The sequence below is a fragment of the Xiphias gladius genome, chromosome 18 (assembly GCF_016859285.1).
Source record: "Xiphias gladius isolate SHS-SW01 ecotype Sanya breed wild chromosome 18, ASM1685928v1, whole genome shotgun sequence".
Classification (NCBI taxonomy): Eukaryota; Metazoa; Chordata; class Actinopteri; order Istiophoriformes; family Xiphiidae; genus Xiphias; species Xiphias gladius.
Window position 1 is genome coordinate 22,705,517 of NC_053417.1, and position 25,697 is coordinate 22,731,213.

Here is a 25,697-nt window from a genome sequence, read left to right on the forward strand (position 1 = left end):
TGCATCTATAATCTCTTTGTTTTGACTTACAAACATGAGAAAACTATTGAAGGCAGACCCTCTTCTTGCATATCTGTATTTTCTGTGACAAATATTTTCATGTTCAGAAACCCAACGACCCGGCTTCATGTTCAGCAGTGTTCAGTTGGAATCTACCACAGTCACTCAGTTCCATGTGGATCGTCTTGTGTATTAAGCCATGCCCGGGCATGGGCATTACTACATCCATTGCCTATTAACTGCAACAGATCTGCTTTATGTTACTGTTTTATGGTCAGTGGTCGGCATATTAACTTCAGGGTATCCAAAGCATCTACAGAAACAGCATGGTGTAATTTTAATTGTCAACAAGCAAACAGAGCAAGCCATTTATGTTTTTTCTTTTGTCTATTTTTTTCTTTATTTGTTTAACCGGTGTACAGTAGACGCACTGATCCTTAATGCTCTTTTCTATGAATGCCTTGCTCCACACTGACACAGTTGCACACATTCACAGCTGGAAGGTTCCCAATACCACCACAGTCTGATCTTTTGGCCAGCTGAGCAGCTTTAATCTGTTTTGTAGAAAGTTAGATCATACTGATTGTCCCACACACTGCCCTGCTGCAGCAGTGCAAAGGCTAGTCAAAGCGGAGTTTGATGATCAATAAATGAACTGATTACAGAGAATTGCCTGCATTTATGAAAAGGCTTCCAGTGAATATTACTTTTAATTGCCAACAACGAAACAGGAGTAAACAGCATGCATTATTATTTGATGTAGCTTTCGTGGAAAATTAATTCCATCATACAGGCTTAACATTCTCATTGACATACACTACACCACTTCTCAGCCTTTTATGCTGTGGCTCTAAGATTTTAACCACTGACTACTTTTTTCAAGCAAATATTCTAGATTCTTATTATCTTCACGTTGTTTCTTTCTTGTTGGCAATGCCCATTAATCAACAATAGTTCCTGGTCAGATGTTGAAAAGACATCTAAAATTTTAAATCAAGCAATTCATTTCAAAATTCACTTCAGTTTTTTTGTTTGACCACTGAATTTTGTGGGAAACATGACTATGTATTTATTCATCTACGCCTGTCATTTTCCCATTTATCTCATATCAAGACTATACATGACACTTTAGGCTTCCCTCTGTTGATGCTCTGTATACTCAACATTCTGGCACAGTTTGTGTTTACGGAGGCGAATTACAGCGTGTCAATGTTTGTCTAAAATCCTCACAACACACACAGGGATCAGAGAAGAAAGCCAACATTATACTGTGAACTTGGTCCTGGAATCCAATCCAAGTATTGCTGCGGAGGTGGTTTGGTCGCCAGTATGTTTACCTCAAGACCAAATAGGCTCTGTAATGCAGGCAATGCCTGAAATTCAATTTGATCTGCATGGCCACCATCACTTGACCAAGTCTGATGACCGTCCTTCTCACCCTCACTCTCTATCTGTCCGTGATCTGTCGGTGAGCCCCGGGCTCCAATTAATCCCATGATGCCTGGCTGTGGTTGGTATGGTGACCAGACAGGGCACAGAGAGAGCTGTGATTCCCAGGTGAAAGGTGGGATAGACTTTCTGATTCGCTCCAGCACACAGATAGAGTTACAGCTCAATTTCAACCTCTCGCCCTCACTGGTCTATCGTCATGACTAAAATAGGACCAAGGAATAGGAGAAAGGAGAGGAAGAATAGCTTCTTATTTTATTTCTCTCTATTTTCCTGTCTGTCTCTCTCCCCTTTCTTGCTCCTTTTTTTTCATCACTCCCACTTTTCAACCCCACCTCCCTCTATCACTGTGCTGACGTTTTTTGTGACAGAAGGGACTCTGAGATGTGCTTTATAGCTTGGTCAGCTTGTAAAGCAGCACTTCTAACTCTGTAGTTCTGTCTCACTTTTTTTGACCTTACCGGCTCTTTATCCTTCTCTCTTTTCAGTTGTTCTTACTGCTTGTGCTTTGTACTTTTACCTTTTTTGTGGACAAGGCAGGATTTGTGAATTAATCATAAGTGGTTCAATAGCTGGCCTTAGCTGTGCTCCGTCACTGGGGGATCAATAGGGGAAGGTCAGTGGCACTGTGGTGGCACTGACTGCTCTGGAAGAGAGACAAGGTTGGCCATGTCCAGGTGATCCATAAGCTCGGTCTGGCATAAGGCATGATGGGGAGGAGAGCCTGTCCTTGCCCCATCCTGTCTGTGTCCTGGTCTCTTGAAAGAGAGACATCTGCCCTCACTTTATGTGGACTTCAAAGTCCTCTTGTCATCACCATATCATCTACCCCACTTTTATAAAATTTGAGTGTAATATCTTTACTTTACAATACATGTAGTATGTGTTTTATACTGATGAACAATGATAATAATAATAAAGTGTACATTCATATAAACCTTTGCCAGTACAGACAGGTTAAATGTTTCAAGGTTTTACAGTTTGTGCTGCAGTTTTTATAATCCAGGTGTTGATCCTTCTCCTTCTTTTACTTTTCCTCTTCTTACCTGGCCTTGCTTTTTATTTCCATACTGCCTTGTGTACTTTAATCTTAAAGACTGCCCATGTTACTTGTTGAATGTAGCAGTAATAGGAAACCAGGAAAGGGAAATAAATATCTTCTATCCTCTACTCTGAATTGGGCTCTTGAAAATATATGACCACATCATTGACTTGGTGGATGAATTCTCCTGCCTCTTGTTGTAATAGAAAGCAAGCTTGTAGTTACTAATAATGAGAACCTGACCTTTTCTTGCTGCAGTCTAGTTTGACTTAGATTTAATTGCATTAGTATTTCCTTACCATGGGACAACGTAAGCTGCTAAAACAGCAATTCTACCCCATGACATAAAACAAACCCGTATGTAGTTCCCTCCTGCCCATTCATTTTTGATAGCACATAAGAATTGTCTTTAAAAAGTGTCATAATAAGGCAGTGTTACGAGACTTAAGTCTACACGTGCACGATGCACCCAGCATGGCGTCGTCAGTAGGACCCGTGCTATAGAGAAGCTTCATTCTGATAGAACCCTTATTTACAATGTTCTGAGACACACTACGAATGATCTGTGAAGATTAGCGCTGAGGATGTGGGGTATGAATCATCATCTCCGTAGTTGCTATTTCAAAGTAAACATATGCATACTGACTAAAACCTGAAAATAGCATTCACCACAAATATGATGTGAAAGTCTTTTGAGCAAGGAGTTGAAAGTCATCAACATTTTAACCCAGTTAAACATATTATACGGGCTCTAATGCACACATACAGCGACAGACTGTATTTCAAATGAATAAGAAATGTCTTGACAGCCAAAACCTTACAAGCACTGAAATTCAAATCCTGTGTCACCTAAGCTGTGCTTCAAAGCTGCACATTAGCCCCTACTGCTATGTGTGTATGTGTTGACACAGGGAATGGAGCAGTATAACCAGTGTATGACATGGCTATTTGTAAATGACGTCCCAACCTCATCCACTGGCGGTGGCTGAGAGTTTTAAGTCTGAGTAGTGATGGCAGCCTCCCTGAAATGTGCATGAAACCAGCTTAGTGCTATCAGTGCAGCATCACCGCCAGTCACCAGCCTCCCTCTCATTCTGCCGGGCTGCTGTGGACCAGATAAGAGCAACACCACCCTCCTCCCCTACTGCTTCCATCCGCCTTATGTTGTCCCCCAACAATCCACCCACCCTCCCACACCAATTCACCCTTATCCTCTTTACAAGGTCTTACAGGGACAGAGATACTGATGTGTAGCTGCAACCATAATTTATATTCTTTGTAAATTGTCTGTGATTTTTTCATTGAGATAAGTGCGGGGGGAACATCTGTTTTGTGCTGGAAGGCAGTGGGCCGGGGCCTGAGTTCTGTGGCAATCACCAGCAGTATAGATAGAGAAAAAGAGGGGAGGCACATGATCTGTCTACCTATGCTGAATTACAACTCCAGGGGCCCAGCTACCCTCTCATCATTACTGTTGTATTTAGTTGAACACATTGGGTAAACAAACATTTTGCTCCATCTGTAAAGCCTTGGAGATTAGTACACGATTCCATGTTTAGCAAAATTAACTTCATGATTCACTTCAGTCTAATTCCTGTCAGTTGCTGTGACTGTTTTCTCTATTACTTATCTTTAGTACTTTTTAAAGATGACCATGGCATTGCAGCTTTAATAGACAGTTCAGAAAAGTGAAATGCGTTATTAACATGTTAGGGGGAAAGCGAGATGATGCAATGTGATTTAAAAGATGTTGCGTAACTTGTTCCAGCTGACTGACCCACTACTGTGCCCCTGACTCCCTTAATTACCATATATAATTAAGCATTCTGTGGCGACTCAGGGCGAGGGTAGAAATAACTCTGGCCATCATAGTGGCCAAGCGCTGGGGCCTCATTGGCAGTCAAAGAGGAGCGCGACCTGCGGTGTCTCGACATACGAACACTGGCGGGGGAGTTGGAGGGGTTCATAGCAGCACAGACGATGAATCTCAATCCTGAGGCCCTGGCAGATTTACATTTAAAGTAGTTTTAGCGAACGCCCGACTTCCTGATGCATTCTTTGGCAGGAATGAAGGGAACTGCTTATCTGCGAGTCATCAATTGCACGTGATCCGTTCAGATATGGAGTTCCTAACGTGGAGACAGCACCTTTCTGCACCACATCCAGCTCAGATATGGTGTGTCATCTGTTGCTTGAAGTTTAATTACATTACACATACAAACAACTATGCTCAGTGTCGACAGCTCCAGATGAGAGTGTGTGTGTGTGTGTGTGTGTGTGTGTGTGTGTGTGTGTGTGTGTGTGTGTGTGTGTGTGTGTGTTCGGACACACATGCATTCTAACACATGTGACCTATGTTTTACCTGTGATTGACAGAGGCAGTAATGACCAACATCAGTGTGTTATTGATGTTCTGTCACTCTTCTTGCTATTAATGTTATTCCTAGACGGTGCAACAGGGTTACTGGAAACTTTGTGTGTATGTGTACATGTGTGTCATGCTTGTGTGTGAGTGCCCAGGGGCATATTTGTGCCTCATATTTATACTTAATAGGGTCAGCGTGTGTGACACAAAATTAGGTGTGTGTATACGTGTGTGTGTGTGCACGTGTGTGTGTGTGCACGTGTGTGTGTGTGTGTTTGTGGATGTGTTTGGATGACTAGTAGGTGTGAGTGTGGTTGTTGACACAGTGGGGTAAAGGCTGTGATGGCTGAAGGCTCTGATGGGTAATTGAGAACAGCAGGTGTTGCCTCCCTCCTGAGCCACTTCAGACCCCAACCAGCTCACCCTCCGATCTTCAAAGCCTCTCGGGCCCTCCTCTCCTCTCCTTTCCTCTCCTCTCTCCTCTCCTCTCCTCTCCTCTCCTCTCCTCTCCTCTCCTCTGCTCTCCTCTGCTCTCCTTCTAGCTGCAGTGCCAAGTTGCCAGTTGAGCTTGCTGGGGAGAAAAACAGCATGTATGGTATTAATCAAACCCAGGGCATCATGGGGAATAGGGCAGAGTGAAGGGGGGGGGGGGTGGACTAGAGCCCAGCTATTACTGCTACACTGGTTCACCTGGACTGAAATATTTCATTCCCTGTAACACTTTTGATAACAATACATCCAGCGAGACAGAATTCTTACCATTATAGGCTGGAATGCCAATTAAAATGCTTTTTTCTTGTTTTACACTTGAGAACACTTGACACACTTGATTAGTTTTGAGTGTGGTAATACAGTAATAGCTTATTTCATGTATTATAAGTAATATATTGAGCATATACTGTTTTATTTTTTATTTTTTATTTTCATTTTACAAATGGTTGCCAAAAACTTGTATTTACTTACACGATAAGCCTGTTTGTGTTCCTCATAAATAAAATGTTTATTCAAGTCAGAACACTTCAAAGTTCCACCACTGTGTTTTCTATGAAGAATTCTAGGATTTTAAAATGATTCACCGGAGCTGCGGTTTCTCCACTGATCCCTGTTGGAACAGGAGAATCTCTAACACTCATTCAGATTTGTCTCTCCCTGTGTATCTATTTTAGCTTTTTCCCCCTTTCACGGTTAGTGCCCATTTGCCTTTAGACAGTGAAGCTGAGCCTGTGAGTGGTGTTGTGCCTGTCTGTGGGCCAGAGCTCCCCTGCTTTGGCTTTGTTACCCATGCTGGACACGTCACCGGCCTCATAAACCCCCCCCACCCTCCCCTGACTTTTTCAAATGAACAAATCTGATTGAGCGAATGCCATTACCTGGGTAAATGAATGATTCCTAAAGGACTGGACAAGGCCTAACACCACCCTGAGGGTAAAGCTTATTATCGCTGCAAACTCCAAAGAGGAGAGAGGCGGCTGTGGAGCATGTGTGCACTTTGTCAGAAGCCTGTATTTCCATATTAATCTGCTACATTTAGGCATCTGAGACAGAGGGCCTCCTGTCACGCTTCTTTGATAACAGAGCAGTTAGCTTTTCCCCTCATGTATAAATATGTATAATTCTGATAAGATTAATTGAAACGGCTAAGTATACAGTGGTAGGAGATGAGTGGGAGGAAGAGAGGGAGAGACAGCAGGAGGGAGAGGAGACACATTATGTTACCTAAGCATGCATTTTAGAGTAGTGTCTGCCTGAGACCTACTCCAGGGTGGGTGCCTAGGCTCTCCTCTGGGTCCAAAGTGCCTTGAATTGAAAATAGCATCTACGTAACAGTCCCTCGAAAATAGCTGAGCGAATAAGTTTTTGCGCCAAGCCGATAAATACGGCGTGGAGCCTCTGACACCGAAGCCTCACCCCAATTTCCAGTGCTCTGGAGGAGATCAGATAGCCGTGTGTCATTTGATTTTCTGCCTTATCTCATCCGCGCCCATCTTTTTGTCTCACGCAGGGCTACATTTTAAGAAGCACACACTCCTTGTATCTTTTGAAGGACAAAACCCAGAATGATATTGAAGCAAATAATAGGATCACACTGCAGGAGAGGGCCATTCCGGTGTTTGATTGATACCAAGTGCTGATCTAGGCATGTCAAATGAGTGTCCTTCAAATGACATTTGGGATGCAAATCTGTAGAAGTACACGTTGAGATTGCAGCAAAATGCAAAGTTCTGAGTTCATGAGTGCCATTTATGATCACGCCTCCACGATGGGTGACATTACGGATGTTGTAAACTAGAACACAATTTATACTTTGTGTATATCCCATACAGCCATTGAGCAGTTCCACTTCTCAAACTGATCAATAAAAATGTCTGTTAAATAGTTGTTTTCTGCAAAGTATGCTGAGTGCGAAACAAGAGAGGGCAGTGAGTGAGGAGAAGACAGCAGGAGAGAGGGAGGTGTGGGAGAGTGGAGGTGAGGGATCCTGAGACAGATGAAACAAGAGGGAGAGAGAAAGCAGAAGAGGAGCTGGAGTGAGGGAGGAGACAAAGACATTCCCTGGTGCACAGCTTTAGTTGACTGACGGCAAGAAGAGAAGGGTGTAGAGAGAGGATGGGAGGAGGAAAGGGAAGAAGGGATATCAGCAAGGAGTGAGCACGTCAATGTGTGAGTGGCGTCTCTCATTAGAAGGTGCTGTCAGGGGCCACAGAGGGGGGACTGCAGGGACCCCACCTCCCCCTTCTCCTCCCCCTCCACTGGCCCCTGAGATCTGGCTGGGAAAATGATTGATGAGTGATACCAAGATAAACACGCGCCCTGGCCCCCAAAGGCAGCCCTGCAAAATGATGCATGCAGCGTTATAAATAAACCTTGTGAAAAAAATTAACAATAAACAACAAAACAATGCAAAACAACCGTTGGGTTTTCTTATTTTGGATATTGTTACAGAAGACACAAATCAACCCAGCTTTTGTTCTTTGCTTTGATGAGAGTTTTTTTCTAGCCTTTTCTGTTCCTAGTTTTATGTGTTTGTTTCATTGAGTTTGTTGTGCCTGTGCACGTTAGCAGTGAGCACAAGGCTAACAAGGTTCACCAGCTGACTGGATGGTTAAGCTGCCCTCAACAGTTACACTGCCTCCTCAGCAGTTTGGGCAGGTGGCTTTCCCACTCATTCACTGTGAGGCACCAAACTCTGTGGCAAACCTGTTCTCATTTGGGAGAGCTCCAAATCATACCAGCTGTGTGTGATGTGTGTGTGTGTGTGTGTGTGTGTGTGTGTGTGTGTGTGCGTGCGTGCGTGCGTGCGTGCGTGCGTGTGTGTGTGTGTGTGCGTGTGTGTGCTTGTGTGTGTGTGTGTGTGCGTGTGTGTGTGTGTGTGTGTGTGTGTTTGTGTCTGTGAAAACAATGCATGGGAAACTGATGTGCAGTGTGGCATATGTATGGATTCGTACTGGCATACATAGCTACTCCACAAAACACACATACAAATACACACACTCAAAACTATGTTCAACTGCTCACTAATTGTTGAGTAAGTCATAAATGTTTTATGCTACACTTTCTGTTAATGTTTAACACTGAGCGCCAAATGCCTCTGTTACAAATCGAAGTGGAAAGGCAGATTATCATCAAATAGTTACATTATATCATTATGAGCCTACAGGCTGTGGTCTGGTGGAGAGAGAATGAATTATGAATGGAGTGTGAGGGAGGATCGTCTCTTTCCCCCTAGGGGCTTCCAACACCACTACTCATTTAAGTTGGATGAATGAGGGACATAGAAGGAAGAGCCCCCAGCCCCCCCCCCACACACACACACACCCCACACTGCTTGCTTTACACACTGGCCTTCATGTAATTTACTCTGTGAGAAGGAGTGTCACTTCAGCTGTTTGCAGCACATACACTTCTCATTTGGAGAAATGTATGCGGAAGGGTGCTTTGTTCATTGTCAAACTGTGCATACCAATGCTGAAAAAAACCATAAAGAAATCTTGTCATCTAAGTCACTGGTGCATTTTCTGCCTGGCGCAGACTCGTGTTGGGCCTCTTTGTACATCTTTAAAATGAGTCCCCGAGCTGTGCTGTAGCTTTGCCTAAAAATTCTTCTCATCTCATCACATCTTTCTCTCTTTTGCTCTCCCTCTCTCTGTCTTGTCTCCACGGATCCAGGCCGCAGAATGGGTCGATGATATTGTACAATAGGAAGAAGGTGAAGTACAGGAAGGATGGCTACTGCTGGAAGAAGCGAAAAGACGGGAAGACCACACGGGAGGATCACATGAAGTTGAAAGTGCAGGGAGTTGAGGTGAGTGGGCTGACGAGAGTTTGGATTTAGACGGAGTGAATGGGGGAAGAGGCGGGGTGGGGGTGGGTATGGGGCTGCGAGAGCCGACCTTCACCCTGACACAGACAAACACCGGTCTACAGTGAGCTCTCCCCTGGCTGTAATGGAGACAGTCACATGCTGTAGTCGGCCCGTGTCTCTAAGGAGCCTCACCAAGAAACAATGTGGCACAACAATAGTTTTCCCTGGGAAGCCAGAGGAGTGGAACCGATTGTTTGTACCTTATTAAGGCTCTGGATGTTGCCTTTGCTCCAGAGAGCCTATATTAATCTTACTGGCTCAAAGCAGTACTGTGGAGCCAGCGTTCCCTCACCTCACCCCAAGTCACTCCCCATACCTGCCGCTGCCATGAAAGGCCCGGTTGTATCAGTCCTGGGCTCACCATGGCTCAATCTTGCTCAACCTGAGGTGGTGGCAATGCAGTGTTGGCACGCCGGCTGATTTATCAGCAGTCCCATATATGAGACTGGGCAAGTCTCGGCCCCAGACTCCTTCACTTGCAATGTTTTTAATTGTGCCGAAGTTTGAGTTCTGGTCTCTTTCACATGTTTAGCCACAAGCACTGTTGCCAGAAGCGCAGAAGCTGAGTTAGAGTTGAGGTAGAGATGTGAAGGTGGGAGATTTTGGTCTCCCATGTGTGTGTATTTGCACATACACAAAACTAAGGTCATGCACGTGTACACATAACCACACACCTCAGGGAGTGGTGCTGTGAGTCTGTGTCACACAGCGTGACAAAGACAAAGCTCAGGCATTCTCCCAACAGGTGCTCTGCTCTCTGTTTTTACTCCTCCAGATATTTGTCGCTACAAGAAAATGGCCACTTCCTCGCCTAGCCAGCTCAGTGTCATCACTAGTCCTGTCGTTTATACGGTTATATTAACATATGAATACTGATTATGAACAGTAATGTTTAGTATGTAAGCTCTGACTGTGTCAATCCCCACAGAATAAACGTAAACCTGCGCAGACAGGGATCGGGAAGCATTCTGCCCTTTTTGGTGAGCCAGCTGTCCCCCCAATCCAGTCCTAAAGCATGCATACAAAATGTAAATAAAAATATATCTAAAGCAGAAAAGTTTCTAGAGAGTGGCAGCAGACGTTAGTTGAAAAGTCTACTTTATTTCTGCTATCTGCCATGTCATCGAGGCGCACATCAGCACACACGGAAGCATGGTCCCCCAACAGAATTCTTTACTGTATGCCACTGTCCCATTTTTCAGCGTCAGTGCTGGTCAATTCTCCAGAAAAGCATGATTTTTTCCTCCAGAGTCACTCCCTGAATTGGCACATCACACCTGCCGTATCTCGAGTACCTCTCTTGTCCGGCAATAGTGCATGTTCTTCTGTGGTCATGTAGCTGTCAAATTGGAAGAGGAGAAACATACTGTTACAGTATAAAGATATCCAGACCTTTGTGACCAACAGTCCCAGCTTTATAAAAAATAATATTAAATGAAGACATTACGTGAAGACATGGCACTTCCGATGTTTGCAAGGGGCGTCAAGTGACGTGCACCATATGATCCACTGCTGATCTGTGGTGGCATTGTGTTTTGAATTTTAGCCAGACTGAAATAGAAGCAACACATGCTGAAAACAGAGATGGGGCAGATTTATTTAATATATACCCTTGAGTCTTTGAAGAGAGAGATTTTCTTTACATTCCAGTCGACACTTTACATGAACATTGAGTAATGCACTGGCGACTATTACAGTATTTTACGTCCATCACTAGCAATGCACAGTCAGAGGGTAGCTACTGTACAGTTGTCGGATCATTAAACCAGTGGTCTGCAGTTAACAGCATGCAACAACATAAGACAAAGGGTGTACTAAAGCAATATCATCATGAGTCACACACACACATAAAGACTGATGGCTGTTCACTTAGCTGCCAGCAGTAACTTGGAACAAAGTGTAACCCTCAATCCTCTGATTTTGTCTGTGAGCTCCTATATGTTGTATTTAGTCTAATTTACCAGAGCCAACTGCTGCGTGAGTGAAAATTTGTGAAGGTGAGCTTAGTGGAGAGAGATCACACAGGAAGAAACTGATGGAGGACTGCGGAGGCACACGGGAGCTCATAGATTTAGAACCATAACTACTGTTACACATACTGTACATAAAAATACTGTGCGCACATCGTCTGTGCTGAGTTACGCCGCAGGGAGTGTTTTGTGTGTTTCTGTCTGTGTTTGTATACACATGCACATCTTGCAGCCTTGGAGGACCTGAGTCATGTTCTTTGAGCACCCTTCTCCTCAAGACTGACAGAGAAAGGCGATCAGTTATTGCTATAACCAGCCTATGATGGAATCCTTGACCCATCATGCACAGTCATGCTTACTGTAAGCGAAGACAAATGACTTGACCTCTGCCCTCTGTTCAGTGAGTGTACGAGACCAGAGGGGAGGAAAACGGTGATTATCTCTGCTTACTACTCTATTTAGAAAGAGATAAGAAAGATCCATTCAAATACATAATTCATATCATACCTTCACAAGGCAAAACAGAAAGAGTTGGCGTAACTTGAGCATGACCTTGCTTGTTTTACAGGAGATTCTTTGCATCACTCATGCTGTGCTGTAGCTGCTCTGATTCCCCAGCCATCCAGTGCTTAATAGAGGTTCTGTGGTTATTACATGGGCCAGGTTTAGTGCACAGAGAGGACAAGTGTTGTGGGTGGTTCAGGCTAGTGATGTTCTGTGGCTCCGGCGAGGGAAAGATTGCGAGTCTGGGAGTGAAAAGGCCTTCTGGGGCCTGCGAGAGGCAGCCTTGCGTGGCAGGAGTAGATGTCAGTGTGTGTTGCTGCTGTCCTGCCTGCTCCGCAGTAGTGGCTCAGCAGCCCATGTAAACCAAAGCTCTACTCTCTTTCTCGCTCCCTCTCTCTGTCTCTTCCTTTTACCCTCTTTGTGTGTCTTTCTCTCATCCTCCTTCTGTGTCTTTCATTTCTCAGGCTTTTAATTCTTTCACTAGATTTTTCATTGTTCTTCTCTACTCCCACTTCTCTTTCTCCTTTCTGCCCTTTCTCCACCCCCCTCCTCCCTCCAATACCCTCCAAGTCCACAGTCCAGACGGACAGAACCTTGAGTTGGGCGGTAATGCTCCCTGTTCCCTAAAATTGGAGCGCAGGGCATGTTGCGGCATTAGCGCTTAACAGGCCGTGAAATAGCAGCCTGCCTTCCTGACGTCTCCCCCATCACTCCAGGTGAGTTGGCCAGACGGCTGGATAAATGAGCAAGCAGCACCCCCAGCAACTAGCATGCATTTGGGGCACTTGAGGAGAGATGTCCATCAGTGATTATCTCACCACACCCCGGTCTTACCAAGCTCAAGTTGTTCACCAGCCCCTAGCCATGGCCAAACTGCAGGGGGATCCTTGCAACCCCTCTAATGAGGTCGTCCAGTGATTTTTCTATTTATCAGGTTTCATCAGGTTTCGGTTGGCTTTATTCTCCCAAAGAGTGATGTCTTCTTACTTCAAGCTATAGGTCTCATATTGTACATAGCTCTGGCATCACCTAGCTTCTTTCTGTGAAATAGTAGAGACCTCAAACACATCTGCTTTGACAAACTCCAACTAATCTCTGTACTACTTCTTGTCAAGTTTCTACCCCAATGCTACCACCTCTTCTGACCTGATTAGCTGTTGATGTGGGCTCAACCCCTCATTTCCTCCACTCCTGCACCCCTTCTATCCTATCTCCCCATTATTCCTAAGCTTTAATAAACTCCCTCAAACACAGATCGATTTTCTCTTAAGTGAAGGTGGCAGTGCCTCTGACTTATTTCATTACCACAGGCTAATTATACCGATTGAAATGAGCTTCTCTTCTTAAGGTGTGCTGTGCTGCTCTGTGCCCTCACGCTCCCTAGACTTTAATGCCAATACAGTTCTCTACCAATTCCCTAACTCCCATTCCTGCCTCAGCTCCACCCCACTATCCCTTCACCCAAACTTCTCCCCCTCCACCGCCTAAATAATCAGCTGGTGCATCTTTAGACTCCGTAACTTGTCATTTCATGTTGGATCCACCCTAATGTGTGATTTCAACTGTGCAACTGTGCAATGAAGGAAGGTAATGGAGCATGCTGGTGGCTCAATCGCCTCTGTTCATTGATAATAATGAAGACAAATGTCAAAACATTAGTTGCTAATGTTGTAATGGAGTGGATGCTAGTGGATGCACGCTGGATGCTACAATGCATTGGTTTTCAATATCACATGACCTTCAACATTTAACTCCTCTTATTACAAGTTGTCTAGCCCCTACTTTTGCAGGAAATCAAACATTTATGTTTTTTGTCCATCCAAGCAAATTTATATCTGATTTCACATTAGTCCCTTGAGGCACAGTATTATACTTGTACCTTTTTATCTGCTAGTTAAAATTGGTGGGAAACATTTCACAAATTCATGGCCACCTGGGTGGGTAACATTGGTAAGTTATAACTAGCTGCATATCTGTTAAATAGAGTTTCTTTGTGCGGCTGTATGTGTCTTTAGTAGCAGTGGTATAACTGATTTTTAGATGCCGTAGCTGATATCACCAGCCTGCAAGTCCAGATGTGAGAGGGCACTACATAAACCCGTTTCTGCGAGCAGGTGACACCATGTATGCTTTCTTTCCTGCCCCTGCTCCAAGTCAACTGTGAAATTAAGATCAGATAACCGATACAGGCAATGCCCAAAGCAAAAAAGTTTGTATTTTCCATTTTTATTCAAACTTATAGGCTGTCTGTTAGACAACAATCAGTTGCTTGCTCTGTAAAGACAGTAAATCGATTCCTGTTTCCATTGTCTTCTGTCTTCTCCTGGAGCCTGCTTTGTTATTCAATATTTTTACTTTGCCTCGGAGCTCACACAACTAGCTCTTACCTTTTGAATTACCTGATTTTGTAGGAGTTAAGACCAATCCGTGTGTGATCTTTTGAGAAGGATGCTTACCATGGTTATAACTCCTAACGTTCTTCTCTCACATACAGTAATAATCAGTGAGTGGTTGGATAGGCACAGGAAGTATATGGCTTTGTTACTACAGGTCTTCTAATTTTCATCAGGCTAGTAAAATAATTATATAAGGTAAACATAAACTTGGAAGGAGAGATTAAAAAAACTTCATGGTATAATAATGAACAATTAACGCTGGATACAAATGAAATTAATACTCAGGCCTTTAATAAAAAATCTTAGCATTTAGTTTTAGATGTTGCCATGCAAAGTAGGTAGGTGCTGGAACCAGATAACCATTTTAGTTATTTAGTTATTTTTGTTTTTTTTAATCCAGCACAGTAGATTAATGCAGTGATCCTCTCCTCAGCATAATGGCTTAATGGGGGTTGTTATCTTGTTATTAGCAACTGAACCAAAGCCATCACACATGAACGCCTTACCCCCAGCATTGGGAGCATCCACTTCACCCATGGTTTTCCTTTAAGCCCACGGTAATTAGTTTTCTTCTTTTATTTCCTACAATTACCAAATCACTCAGAAGCAGTGAAGCACTCAGTCTGCCTTTCATGCTGACCCTGCTATCATCATTTCAATTCAACAGCCAGATTTGAGGAGCTAAATTTAGAAAGGTTGCTATTGGGAGTGAATGTTTAAGGGGCCTGTCAAAAAGCTGTACATTATCAACAGCTTCCGCATTTTAATTTACCACTTGTTGCCACATGTTGTAGTGTTGTCATGCTGAGGCGTCTCCACAGGGGTCCCCTTCTTTATTGTGAAGGGACAGGCGAAAATGCCCCCAAGAAATCGGACTGAGAAACATTTTAATTTGTTGCAAAACTTGAGAATTCTGGCTTCCATTTATAGACAGGGCTTTATCGAGGCTTCCCACTGCAGCTCCCAACTTCCCTCATAGGCCCAGTGAAAAAGAGAGAGTTTTCCAGCAGCTACACATACCTTCTTCATTTCACTTGTGGTAAAAACCAATTCAAAAGAATAATGTCATACAGTAAAATGAGGGAGTGGAAATGAGGTGAATCCACATGACTGTTGTTTTGGGGACATTTGGCACAAAAATATTTTGAGACAGAAGCAGGGACTTCGTAGTCCTTTGCATGTCGCTCATTATCCTTATTAGTACTGTTGGTGCAGCAAATCACCTAAGTTTGCCAGTTTGTGATATATGTAACCCCTTTGGGGGTAGTAGATATGCAGATATGCAAAGTAGGGGCAAAAGGTTTGCAGAAAGGGTGAGGAAAACAGAGTGCTGCAGGCAGTGAGCAGGCTTTGCATGACTCTGTGGCTTGTTCGTAGTGTGTGAATTCTCCTTTTGTTTGGTCTCGTGAGCGAAACACAGATCCCTGGGCAAAACAGGGCCTGGGCTTTATGTTAATGAGCAACTTTCACCAAGGCTTCTGACTTCTACCATTTCTCATATCCAGACGAGAATACTCTTCAGAGATTCATACTCTTAAGAAAACAGCACTACCAAGTGATACAGTGGGCAGTGTTAACTACTGAAAGGCTCACTCTGGTCCTCAAACCATTGCTGGATTCAGCTGATTCACTTGAATTTAAAGGTAAGAGTTCAAAGGAAAACAAGAAGTTTCAGCATCCCTCTTACTCTCACCTCCCTTATGTCAGGGTGCGGGTCCTTTGCAAATCTCTCTTTAATGATGTACAATCAGTTCTTGGCTGGTTCACACATTTCTGGGGCATTTCTGTCTACAGGCCAGGACCAAAGGGTTGGCTGAGGTTTGAATATTGAGTAGAATCAAAGAGTGGTTTTCTATTCCTGCAAACATGTAAAATGCATTATATAGATTGCTAGAAATGCCTCGGATATCTCTTCAGGATATGCGTTTTACTGAATGTGCGACTTTCCCTTTCCCCCCATCGTTCTTTATCTTGTTCCATCTCCTCTCTTTCTCTCTCTCTCTTTCTTACTTCCATCTGCTTCTTCCCTTTGAAGAACACGCTTACTCCAAAGGAGTCTATTAATATGAGGCCATTCCTGTAGCAAAGGCAAACCCCTATGTCAAGAGCATCAGTTTTCCTCAGATGCTGTAAAGTCTTGGCAGAACCATCTCCTCTTTCCCCTGATTGCTCTGGAACACTTGGCTCTTTTAATATTCTTGAGATAGGGAGCACAGCACCGGTGTTTAGGATACTACTGTACACGGAGGGGCAAGGGCTTTAGTAGGAATTATCCAGCGACATTATCTCCTCTTTATTCAAAAAGTCAGTACAGCTGGCCCACAATTCCACAGGAGCTTTTCTGCTTCATCTGCAAAAATATTTGTATATTGATGTTTGCAGTGAGCTGAGTTTGTTATACTCAAGCGTCTCATTCATCGGCTACCTTTATCTTTCTTTTTGCTTGGCTATTTATTCTGCTGGCTACTGCTCATGGTCAATGTATTATTAACCAGCAACACAGAGATTTAGATATAATTTGCTGCTGTGTTACATTTAATAACTGCAAAATCAAAATGTACCAATGCTCCAACATTCACTCTTCAAAGGAGGTATAATGAGTGGAGCAGCCAAGTTCAAAGAGAATGGTTAAGTGTTTATATAGAATTATACAGTGTGAGCAACTGTGTTTTCCTCAGAGTGATATTGAAAGGTTTGATATTTTACATGAAAGGGTGCTAAAGAGGAGTTTAACGCAGGAAACAGGTTTAACCCTTTTGCTTTGGGCAACAGAGGAAATACTAATGCAGATAAGAGTCTCTTCATTAATGGTCTTGTCTTGTTTTGTTAGTCATAACTTTGTGTCTTCCTGCCTTCTATTTCTCTTCTTCCTATCATCTCCCCTTATGTTTTTCTTTCTACATTTCTTTTATTCCATTCCTGGCTGAAACATCAGTGTTAACCTTGTTCTTTTCAGTAATCTGAATAGATGTTCTCCTCTGTGCTCTGTGCACTGCATGCATCTGTCCTCCCTTTTTTCCCTCAATTTCTGTTGATTTTCAATGTTTTTTCTGTTTTTTTGTTTGTTTGTTTGTTTGTTTGTTTGTTTGTTTTGGTTGTTGTTGCTGTTTTGATATGTATTATTTTGTTGCGAGTGCTGGAATAAAAGGCAGCAACAGACTTCTGTGGATTTCTATTACACATTTAAATGTGGCGAGAGAATGAGTCATTTGTTTAAGCCCAAGGGGCTGCCTAGTTTGTTCTGCATTGTGTGTCGACACTGGTCCCCTGTTAATGTCACTGTCACCAAATTATGATGCATGCATATAGACTAAATGCCCTGACACACACACGTACTCTTAACACACAAATTGCATCTACCTACATTTGTTTAGTTTCCCTGAAAGGATCTCAGGGGAAAAAATTATGTATGTACGACACATATGTGAGTGAATTCACACACTAAATGTACACGTAAGCAGATATAGTAAAACCTCATTTCATAAATTGAGCCTGTTATTGCTAGAAAATGATGTTTAAAGACACCAAAAAAGAATCTCCTACATGATAGATGAAAATGAGAGAGATAAAAATTAATCAAAAAGACTGTAGACTGTGGAAAATAAAAGACTGATGAAAAGGAGAGGAGTGAGCAAGAGAGGCTTAGAAGGTGGATGGATGGTAAGGGAGGAAGGAGGGTGGGGAGGGAGGGTGAGGCGAGTGTTGAGCGGAGAGGAGAGAGAAAGCCGGAATGAACGATATATAGCCGCTGGCAAACAGAAAACAATTGTTACACTGCCTCCCATAACCCACTTCAACCTTAAACAGCGGATTTTTTTCACTCAATTAATTTCTACACATTGGAGCAGGGGCCTTGGCTGAAGCTGGGCTTTTATGTGCTCCTGCTGCTGCAAGGCCTATACACATCTCTGTCTCTTGCTCCCTCTCTCCTCTCCTCTCCCTCTGTCTCTAGCTTTCTTTTTTTTCTTTCCCAGAAAATGAACATTCTGCATTGGAATGGACTGGATAAACTTTGGGAGATGAAACCTGTATAAACAGGGAACTATTACATATTGTAAAAATAGCACAGACACAAACTATCTTTTGATTCTCTGGTAGAAAAAGAAATACCCTTTAACCTAATCAGTATTATCAAAGGCAGCCATGTAGGCCTACAAACAAAGTTTGAAATATGATTTAAAACTCCAATTATACATTCAGCTGTATATTTCACTGTATATAGTTCATCATTGATTTTCATTACATTTAAAGCTAATAGAAAGCCGGAACTTCAAGACAGTCAACTTTGAATGTTGATTCAAATTATAAAATCCCTTAAGAAGATTTACAGAAAGATGACTAATGGAAAAACAAGATTTCCATACAAAGATAGTATAAAATAATAATAATAACACAAAATAATCACACAATAACAATCACAATCCGGAGCAAAGCAGGCCATGGGGGCCCTATGTGCACAGCAGGTTGACTTGCCTGAGGGCAGAGAGAGGGAGAGCAGGCAGAGACAGATGGACAGATAGATAGGGGAGGGCTTGACTGAGCTGTGTCTGTGTGTGGTGAGTGAGGGCCAGTCGGAACAACATGAATCATGGCTCCAGTTGAGAGAGGAGGAGATCAGATCAATAACAGCCCAGAGGAGGGAGAAGAGCGAGAGAGAGAGAAAGAGGATGAAGGGAGGACACAGAAGGTGTTCATCACTGGACCACCCTGACTCCCAGGAGGCTCACATTTTTTTCTCTCTCCGGCTGTACGGTTAATGTATTGAGCAAAGAGCTGGTTAATTTTCTCGGTGAAACATAGGTAGACAGACAGTGTGCGAATGTGTAAGTATGACTTACAGATTATTCAAATGAAATCATGCACAGGCTATTCATGGTCATCCTTTGCAAAGAAGTGTAAGGATATCCTTGTGCTCATTTCACTACAGCAAAGTGTTAACCTGCACTTAATCTAATGAGACACTCTTAAAATACATTTCAAAATATTATAGTCGAATTATGAGTGTGCCGTTTTATCAGCTGAAAGGAAAGCACTAAACGATTAATTCATCTCGCTTTACTCTTGAAGCCACAGAGCTTGTTTGATTGTGCCTTTGCAAATCTATTTGCTTGTGTGTATGTATAATAAGTGTGTGTTTTTGCTTGAATGCAGGGAGACTGCAAAGGCTCAGTAGTGGACATTTCTCACGAAGTGACAAGTGTGCCTTGGGGAAAGGCCTGTCTTTACAGAATATGTGTATGTGCCAGGAGGCAACTACAGAGGTAGTGCCCAGAGTTGGAGTGGCTGTCTGGATGTTTAAGCATGCTACGCACACAAGTGTAAAATGGCCAAGCTCCCCCCTTCACCATTGTACTGTGGAACAGGCAAGCAATTTTTCTCATCCCTCCTTTTTTATATAATTTGGTCGATAAAGGTGAAGGACGTTTCATCGCTATTTCTCCCTCCCGACTCCCAACTCCCTCCTCCCCGTGTGCTCTGCACTGTCTCAGAGTGAAATCCCGAGATAAAGCTTGCCGGCGCTCCATGTTTAATGGAGCTTAATCCCACAGATTTGAGATACGGAGCTGTGAGGTAATTCCCTCATGCCCATCTTCACTAACACAGAATAGTCACGTGACCACCTAATTCTGCACCTTTTCTAGACACAGACAGAGAAGTGGACAGATGGACAACAAAAAGAACATAACTCTGCCAAGGACAAATGTGGTTTCTTTTTCAAACAATTTATTGGGAAAAGGGTTGTGCTTTTTCTCAGGATCACAGAATACTCGCCATCTCATCTGCTGTAAAACCAGTTATTTTCTGCCATACTTTCCCTTCAACTGTGCCTCAGTAAAATGTGGTCATGTGTACTTTGGCTGGTCAGTCAACCTCCCTCTTGATGGGGGATTTATAAATTAATCTGCAACACAGAGACGAATACGAGCCAAAGTGATGAGTTCGGAGAGTCATAACTGAAAGCTTAGTGTCCACAGACAGGACTCCAGCCACAGCATCACGTCAGGACGCTTGGAGAGAGTTAAGAGGGGTTGGCTGGCTTGAGACTATTTGCAGAAGCCATGTGCTGGGAAGTATTATACCCACCAACAATCCTCCTTAAGTGATGAGCTGACACTAAGCAATTTACAATTCACCCTGCCAGTGAAAATATTTTCAATCCAAGCAGATAAAGCTCCAATGGCAGGCAATATGCCAAGCCCTCCTCTTCTATCTGACACTTTTTGTTTCAGAATGGCTACTGTGTGGTTCAATTTACCCCAAGACATGCTTGTCAGGCTCGCTTGACATGAGCTTCCTTGTCAATGTGTAAAACAGTCCACATGGATGATTCCAGAACAGGACTGGATTTAGTAGTAGTGAGTGGGATTTTAGAGAAAGGATTTGTGCATGTTACTAAATAAACCTGTTTTAATATATACACAAAGAAAATATCTTGAAAGCAAGCAGCTCCACTTAATTAATCAGTATTGAAGAGTCTGGGAACTGCCTGCAACTCCCCACAGACTTCCACGTGCACTCTATTTCACCTTTTCTCCCCTTTCCTATTGTTTGCTTCCCTTCTATCCTTACCACTCGCTACAGTGTTCAGCTACCTTCTCCCGTCTCCTCCCCTCCTTTCTTTGTTGCCTCTCTGGTGTAAGACACCTAATTGTCATGGGAGTAGGGGCACATTGCAGAGTGAAAAACACAGATGCAATGTATAGGTATTGTCCAAAACAAAAACAGAAGGCTCGAGCACTCAGAAAAGCCACATTCACACAGGCGTCAGGATGTCAGTGTACTGGGGCAGAAGCTGAGTGTTCAAAGCTGTGTTTGTGTTTGTTTATGTTTGTGTAAGTGTATGTTTTTGGCAGGTGAGGGGGCACATCGTCCTTTATAGCTGCATTCTCTGGCACTGTCACTTCAAGGTCTCAATCGCTTGCCATTCTGGGCCCCAACCACTGCCAACGCAGTTGATCCACCTCTGCCAAGGTCCTCTTCATCCCTCTGCTACTGCTCTTCTCTCTCCTCCTTTGCATAATTACCCAGGTAATTGTGGAGTAATTGACTAGATCACCTGCTCCTAGGAAGCTCTGGCATTGTTTAATAAACAGCTGGAATATGCGCCACATGTTGTTGGAGAGCTAGAGGAAGAACATATTGGGGCAGAAGGGGGAGGGTTGGAGATTGGGAAAGAAGGTAGGAGGAGGACTAAAAAAAGAGTTGGGTGGTGAAGCCTGAAAAGGAGGTGGTGAGAATGTACACATGCTAATTCCATAGACTCACAGTTATAACATTCTCTAGGCAAGTCCTGAACTTGTTATGCAAGGTTAACATATTATTGCCTATGGAAAGATTATTGGGAGAGAGGGTAATAAAAATGGGAGACGGATGGATTTAGAGACACAGGGATGAAATGAAGCAACAGAAAGTGAGTGAGAGAAAGTTTGAGGCATGAGTGAATGAGATGGATAGAGGGAAGGGGGAGCAAGAAAGGAGATAGGGGTGAAGCGAGCCTCTCAGGGCTAATGACATTAAGGAGGTCTGATGAATCGACACCCGCTGAGTGTTATTGACGTCCCCGGAGCCTGCCCAGGCAGAGCCAGCCTCCCAGCTCGGGTATTGGCTAGCCCTGCTCCTCAATTAGACTGCCTGATTAGATTCCCTCGGTTGTGCCCTCTCATGGGGTTAGCAGGGTGGCATGATGGATGTGATGGGCAGGATTATCAGAGGCGGGTGTCACCCATGCCCCGCCTGAGGGGCACCAGACGATGGGTTTGACCAGTCGTCGCAGGGGCGTGTAGGCGGGAAGGCAGGGGACGCGGCGCAAGTCTCTTATTGAGGCTGTCAATCATTGCCGCTTACAAGATAGAGGCTGTGTCTCTCCACAGAGATTCACAGGAGTAATTACTATTCCATCTCCCTTGGCATCTAGATATATGAGGCTGTTCACGACCACTGACCTCACGTGGCAACCCTTCACCTTCTTTGAAATTGTTCGAAAATGCTCGATTTACATATCCTGTTCTTCATTCACTAATCCTCTGAAGAAGAGTCAGAATGTAACTGTGCTTAGATACTGCAGATCTGTGGTTCGTAATTTGGTGTGCCATTCATTAACAAAACTAAATGTGAAAAATGCTAATGAAAAATGTTTAGTATTGCTATCATCTCTGTTCCTACATTGGTCCCTAATGTTGAAGCGTTTGGCTAGGATATGTCCTTAACCCTATTCTCTCCATTTTCTGGTAGTGACAGTTTCACACAACCATTCATCAACATCTTGGCTCTTGTGGTGCAAAAAATGGGGCAAGTCAGGTAAGTGTCCCAATTCAGCAGTTTTGAAAGGCAGTAACTAATGATATCTCAGGAACGAGGGCTGCTGCTGTTTCCCTGAGAACTTTCCTTCCAGTCCTGTTGTGTGTTTGTGTGGCTGGATAGCTAGCTAATGGCCTGTCTCTGATGAATTAGGGGGTCTGACACCCTGCAAACACACTCTCCCAAGGTCAGAGCAGCCCACAGATTACCATATCCGGGGGCTTTAACAATCTAACACAGCCTCAAGTCGGTTGGATGACAATTGAGTCGAGCACACAAGAAGATAGGGGAGTTGGAGGGTTGGGTTGGGGGTTTGGCTCCAAAGGAAGAAATTGCTTTTAAAGTCGAGAAAACCCGCAGTGATCTCTGCCACTGATGTCCCTAACAGTAGCCGTGATGCCATGTGTCCATTTGTGCATCACTCTCAGTTAAGGGGCTCCTACAGTTGTTCACTCGACAGTGGTATCCCTTTTCTTTATTGAAAGCTGGTATTCAACCCTCCAGTCTGTGGTAAAGGCCCCCTTTTACACCCAGAAAAGTGCTTGGTGAATGTTCTCTGCTTAAGCACTTTCATATTTCTTCTCAATAGCACCAAGTTGTTTTCAAATACAGTGTGGTATAATGTTCCATTATGCAGTGAAACATTTTGTATGATGCATTACCTTGATTTATAACTGACTGTGGTCAATTTGTCAGCCTTGTTGTCAGGTGGATGCTGTCACAAAGATGTAGATAACACAATCAGATAGAACAGATAGAGGACAAGTTGTAGCACTTGTAGGCAAGAACATTTAGATTTACAGAAGCAAATATATGCGCAAATATGGACTCATATCTAAACCAAAAATACAGGCATTCTCACACACACAGATATACATGCGTGCTTATGGAAGCAAATTGTAACACATAAGGGCATACACACATCCACCCACACACTTGCCATATGTGTCTGCAGGGAGCTGGCTAAAATGTCATCTGTGTGCACTGCTGCCTCCTGTCGACGCCTCTCTCCTTATTTCAGAGCAGCACCTGGTGGTGACAAAGAGCACAGAGGAGAGAGACTCCCCAGGAGAGGAGAGGAGTCCACCCATTCCCTAGACAACAGACCCTCCCTGTCCCATCATGTTCTCCTTGCCTGTCAATCCAACTCAGGGCTGCTTAATTTCACTTTGAATTGACGATGTTCGAGCCCCTGCCAAAGTTTGAGGGATTTTGGACGAAGTACCAAAGCCAAGGAGCAAAATGAATGAAAAGCCCCTTCCCAAATTGATTTCAAACTAAATCAAACCCTGGTATTCAATTATCTGCCAGAGCTGCCACTAAGGAACTTAAAAGTTGTATAGGCAGAGAAAGAGAGAAAGAGAAAGGGGGTGAGAAAGTGAGGAGAGGGAACGAGGACAGTTGGAGCAGAATGCAAATGACTCCATCCCTGTTTGGTGTCAGAACAGGTGGCCCAGTGGTAGGACTGGGGCTGATGAATGAGCTGTTGAAGTGGAGCCCATTGCTACCTCTAGCTCGTGGCAGCTCCAATTCTGCCTAGTTAAGCATTTGGCCTCCTCTGCCAGGAAGGCTTAATTGAAGAAATCATCACAGGGAGCAGGACAGATCTGGTGTTGCTGGGACCAAATTGTCTGTCTGCCTAACCAGACTGTAACATCATAATAGTGTGATACTATCCATCCACTAATCACAATAAAAGTATTTCATTTCAGGATAACATAACGGGATCAAATTCCTTTTAATTATGTTGCACCCAGTGTGAATTGCTTCGATTCAGTCATAAGCTAATGCTGGTAGAAATTTTTTCCCCGTGTTGCCAGTCTTGCTTATTAAAAGACTAAACCCAACAGTGCATTTGCTTCAGTCAGAAGCTACTACTTTATGATCTGTTCATGTACAGTAGATTACTGGCTGCCACTGTTGTTTAAAAAATCCATTAAAAACAGCTCACAGAGACATACTGCTGCTTTGACTAATGCAATGCATCATGTTGAACAGCATGTGTATGCCTGGTTTTCCTAACATGCCTTTATCACTCAGATAATTATTGTTTTAGTATCATTTAATACAGTATTACACCTGCATCAGGAAGACAAAGTGCCCTGTTCTTCTGTGACATTTGCTTTTGTTTTTTTCTACCTTTGTAATATTTAATTCAGTCTAGCACAGCCCACTGGACATTATTCACAGCAGACAAGCAGACCATAAGGCAGGGAGCAGAAGGAACGCACCCTGATTGGTTTATCTTAGCAGAGAGCAGTGACTTTTTTATTGTATCAGAGAGTGAGGGTAATTATTGGTAAATCACAAAAACCTGTCCTGTCAGCGATATCAAGCAAAAAACCAATCAAGTCATTGACACTGCAGTTGCGTTCCAAAAAACAAGTCGCCTTTGGCCCCCTGCCGCACCTGCGCAGAGTATCGAATGTTTGGCCCAACTAATGAACGACTGAATGCAATTATAACGTACTATCTCTGAAATTAGGCCTGCCATGGTGTTAATTACATAATTACTGAAGATGTCAGCTCTATGCGGGAGGGTGGAGTGTCAGTGGAGAGAGTGAAGCACGCAGGAGGGAAGTTGCTTTGCTTTCAGGGATGAACTATAGACACTTCTTTGATTCATGATGCCGGCTTTGTGGAAAATATCGCCTTTGCCAAGTTAATTTTGAAAAGGCCAGCATATTTGGGCAGAGACAATCAGCCTGACCTTTCTGAGACCAACCCCAGTTTTCACTCTTTCGCCTTGTTTTTTAGTTCTCTCTTTTTTCTTTTCCTTTTTTCTTTATTTGTTTCTTTTCTATCTTTCCTTCTTCCAATTTCTCATTCACCCCCTGCTTTCTCTCCTCTCTCTGTTTGGTGAGGCTGACACCCATGTCCTTGACAGCAGCGTCTGCTTACAGAGAACGCCATTGTTTATCAACACATCCCACTGATGAAGTGGCCTTCCTGTTTCTGCTTGAATATTTGTACAAATTTATTGGAGGGTGCCTCTATTAGACACAGGACTTTGCTAGGAAACAAGTATACTCCTAGTGTAGACAGACAATTGTATTCTCTTGCTTGTGCACTTCACTAATCAAGGTGACGCAGATGATTTTGCTGTTGTTCTGTGTGCAGTTATATCGTGCAGATGATTGGAATATCAATTCAATCCACACTCGCAGCCTTGTGGCTAATTTGCAATGGCTGTATATCAAACGTGTCATAAGAATGGAGAGCTATATTTCTCTTACAGAGAATATAGAACAGAATTTGTCATTTGCCATTCAATTCGCACCTCTTTCTGGTGCCATTTGGTATGGAAAAT

At 43.5% G+C, this 25,697-nt stretch overlaps 1 protein-coding gene across 1 annotated transcript in view; it reads left to right on the forward strand.

The window, feature by feature from the left end:
- The window catches only part of camta1a (calmodulin binding transcription activator 1a), a 279,419-nt gene that overhangs the window by 151,440 nt on the left and 102,282 nt on the right, over window positions 1–25,697 (forward strand). Inside the window, exon 4 of the mRNA XM_040152963.1 lies at window positions 9,024–9,159. Within this exon, the coding sequence (XP_040008897.1) occupies window positions 9,024–9,159 (136 nt within the window). The remainder of the gene's footprint in view (window positions 1–9,023; window positions 9,160–25,697) is intronic.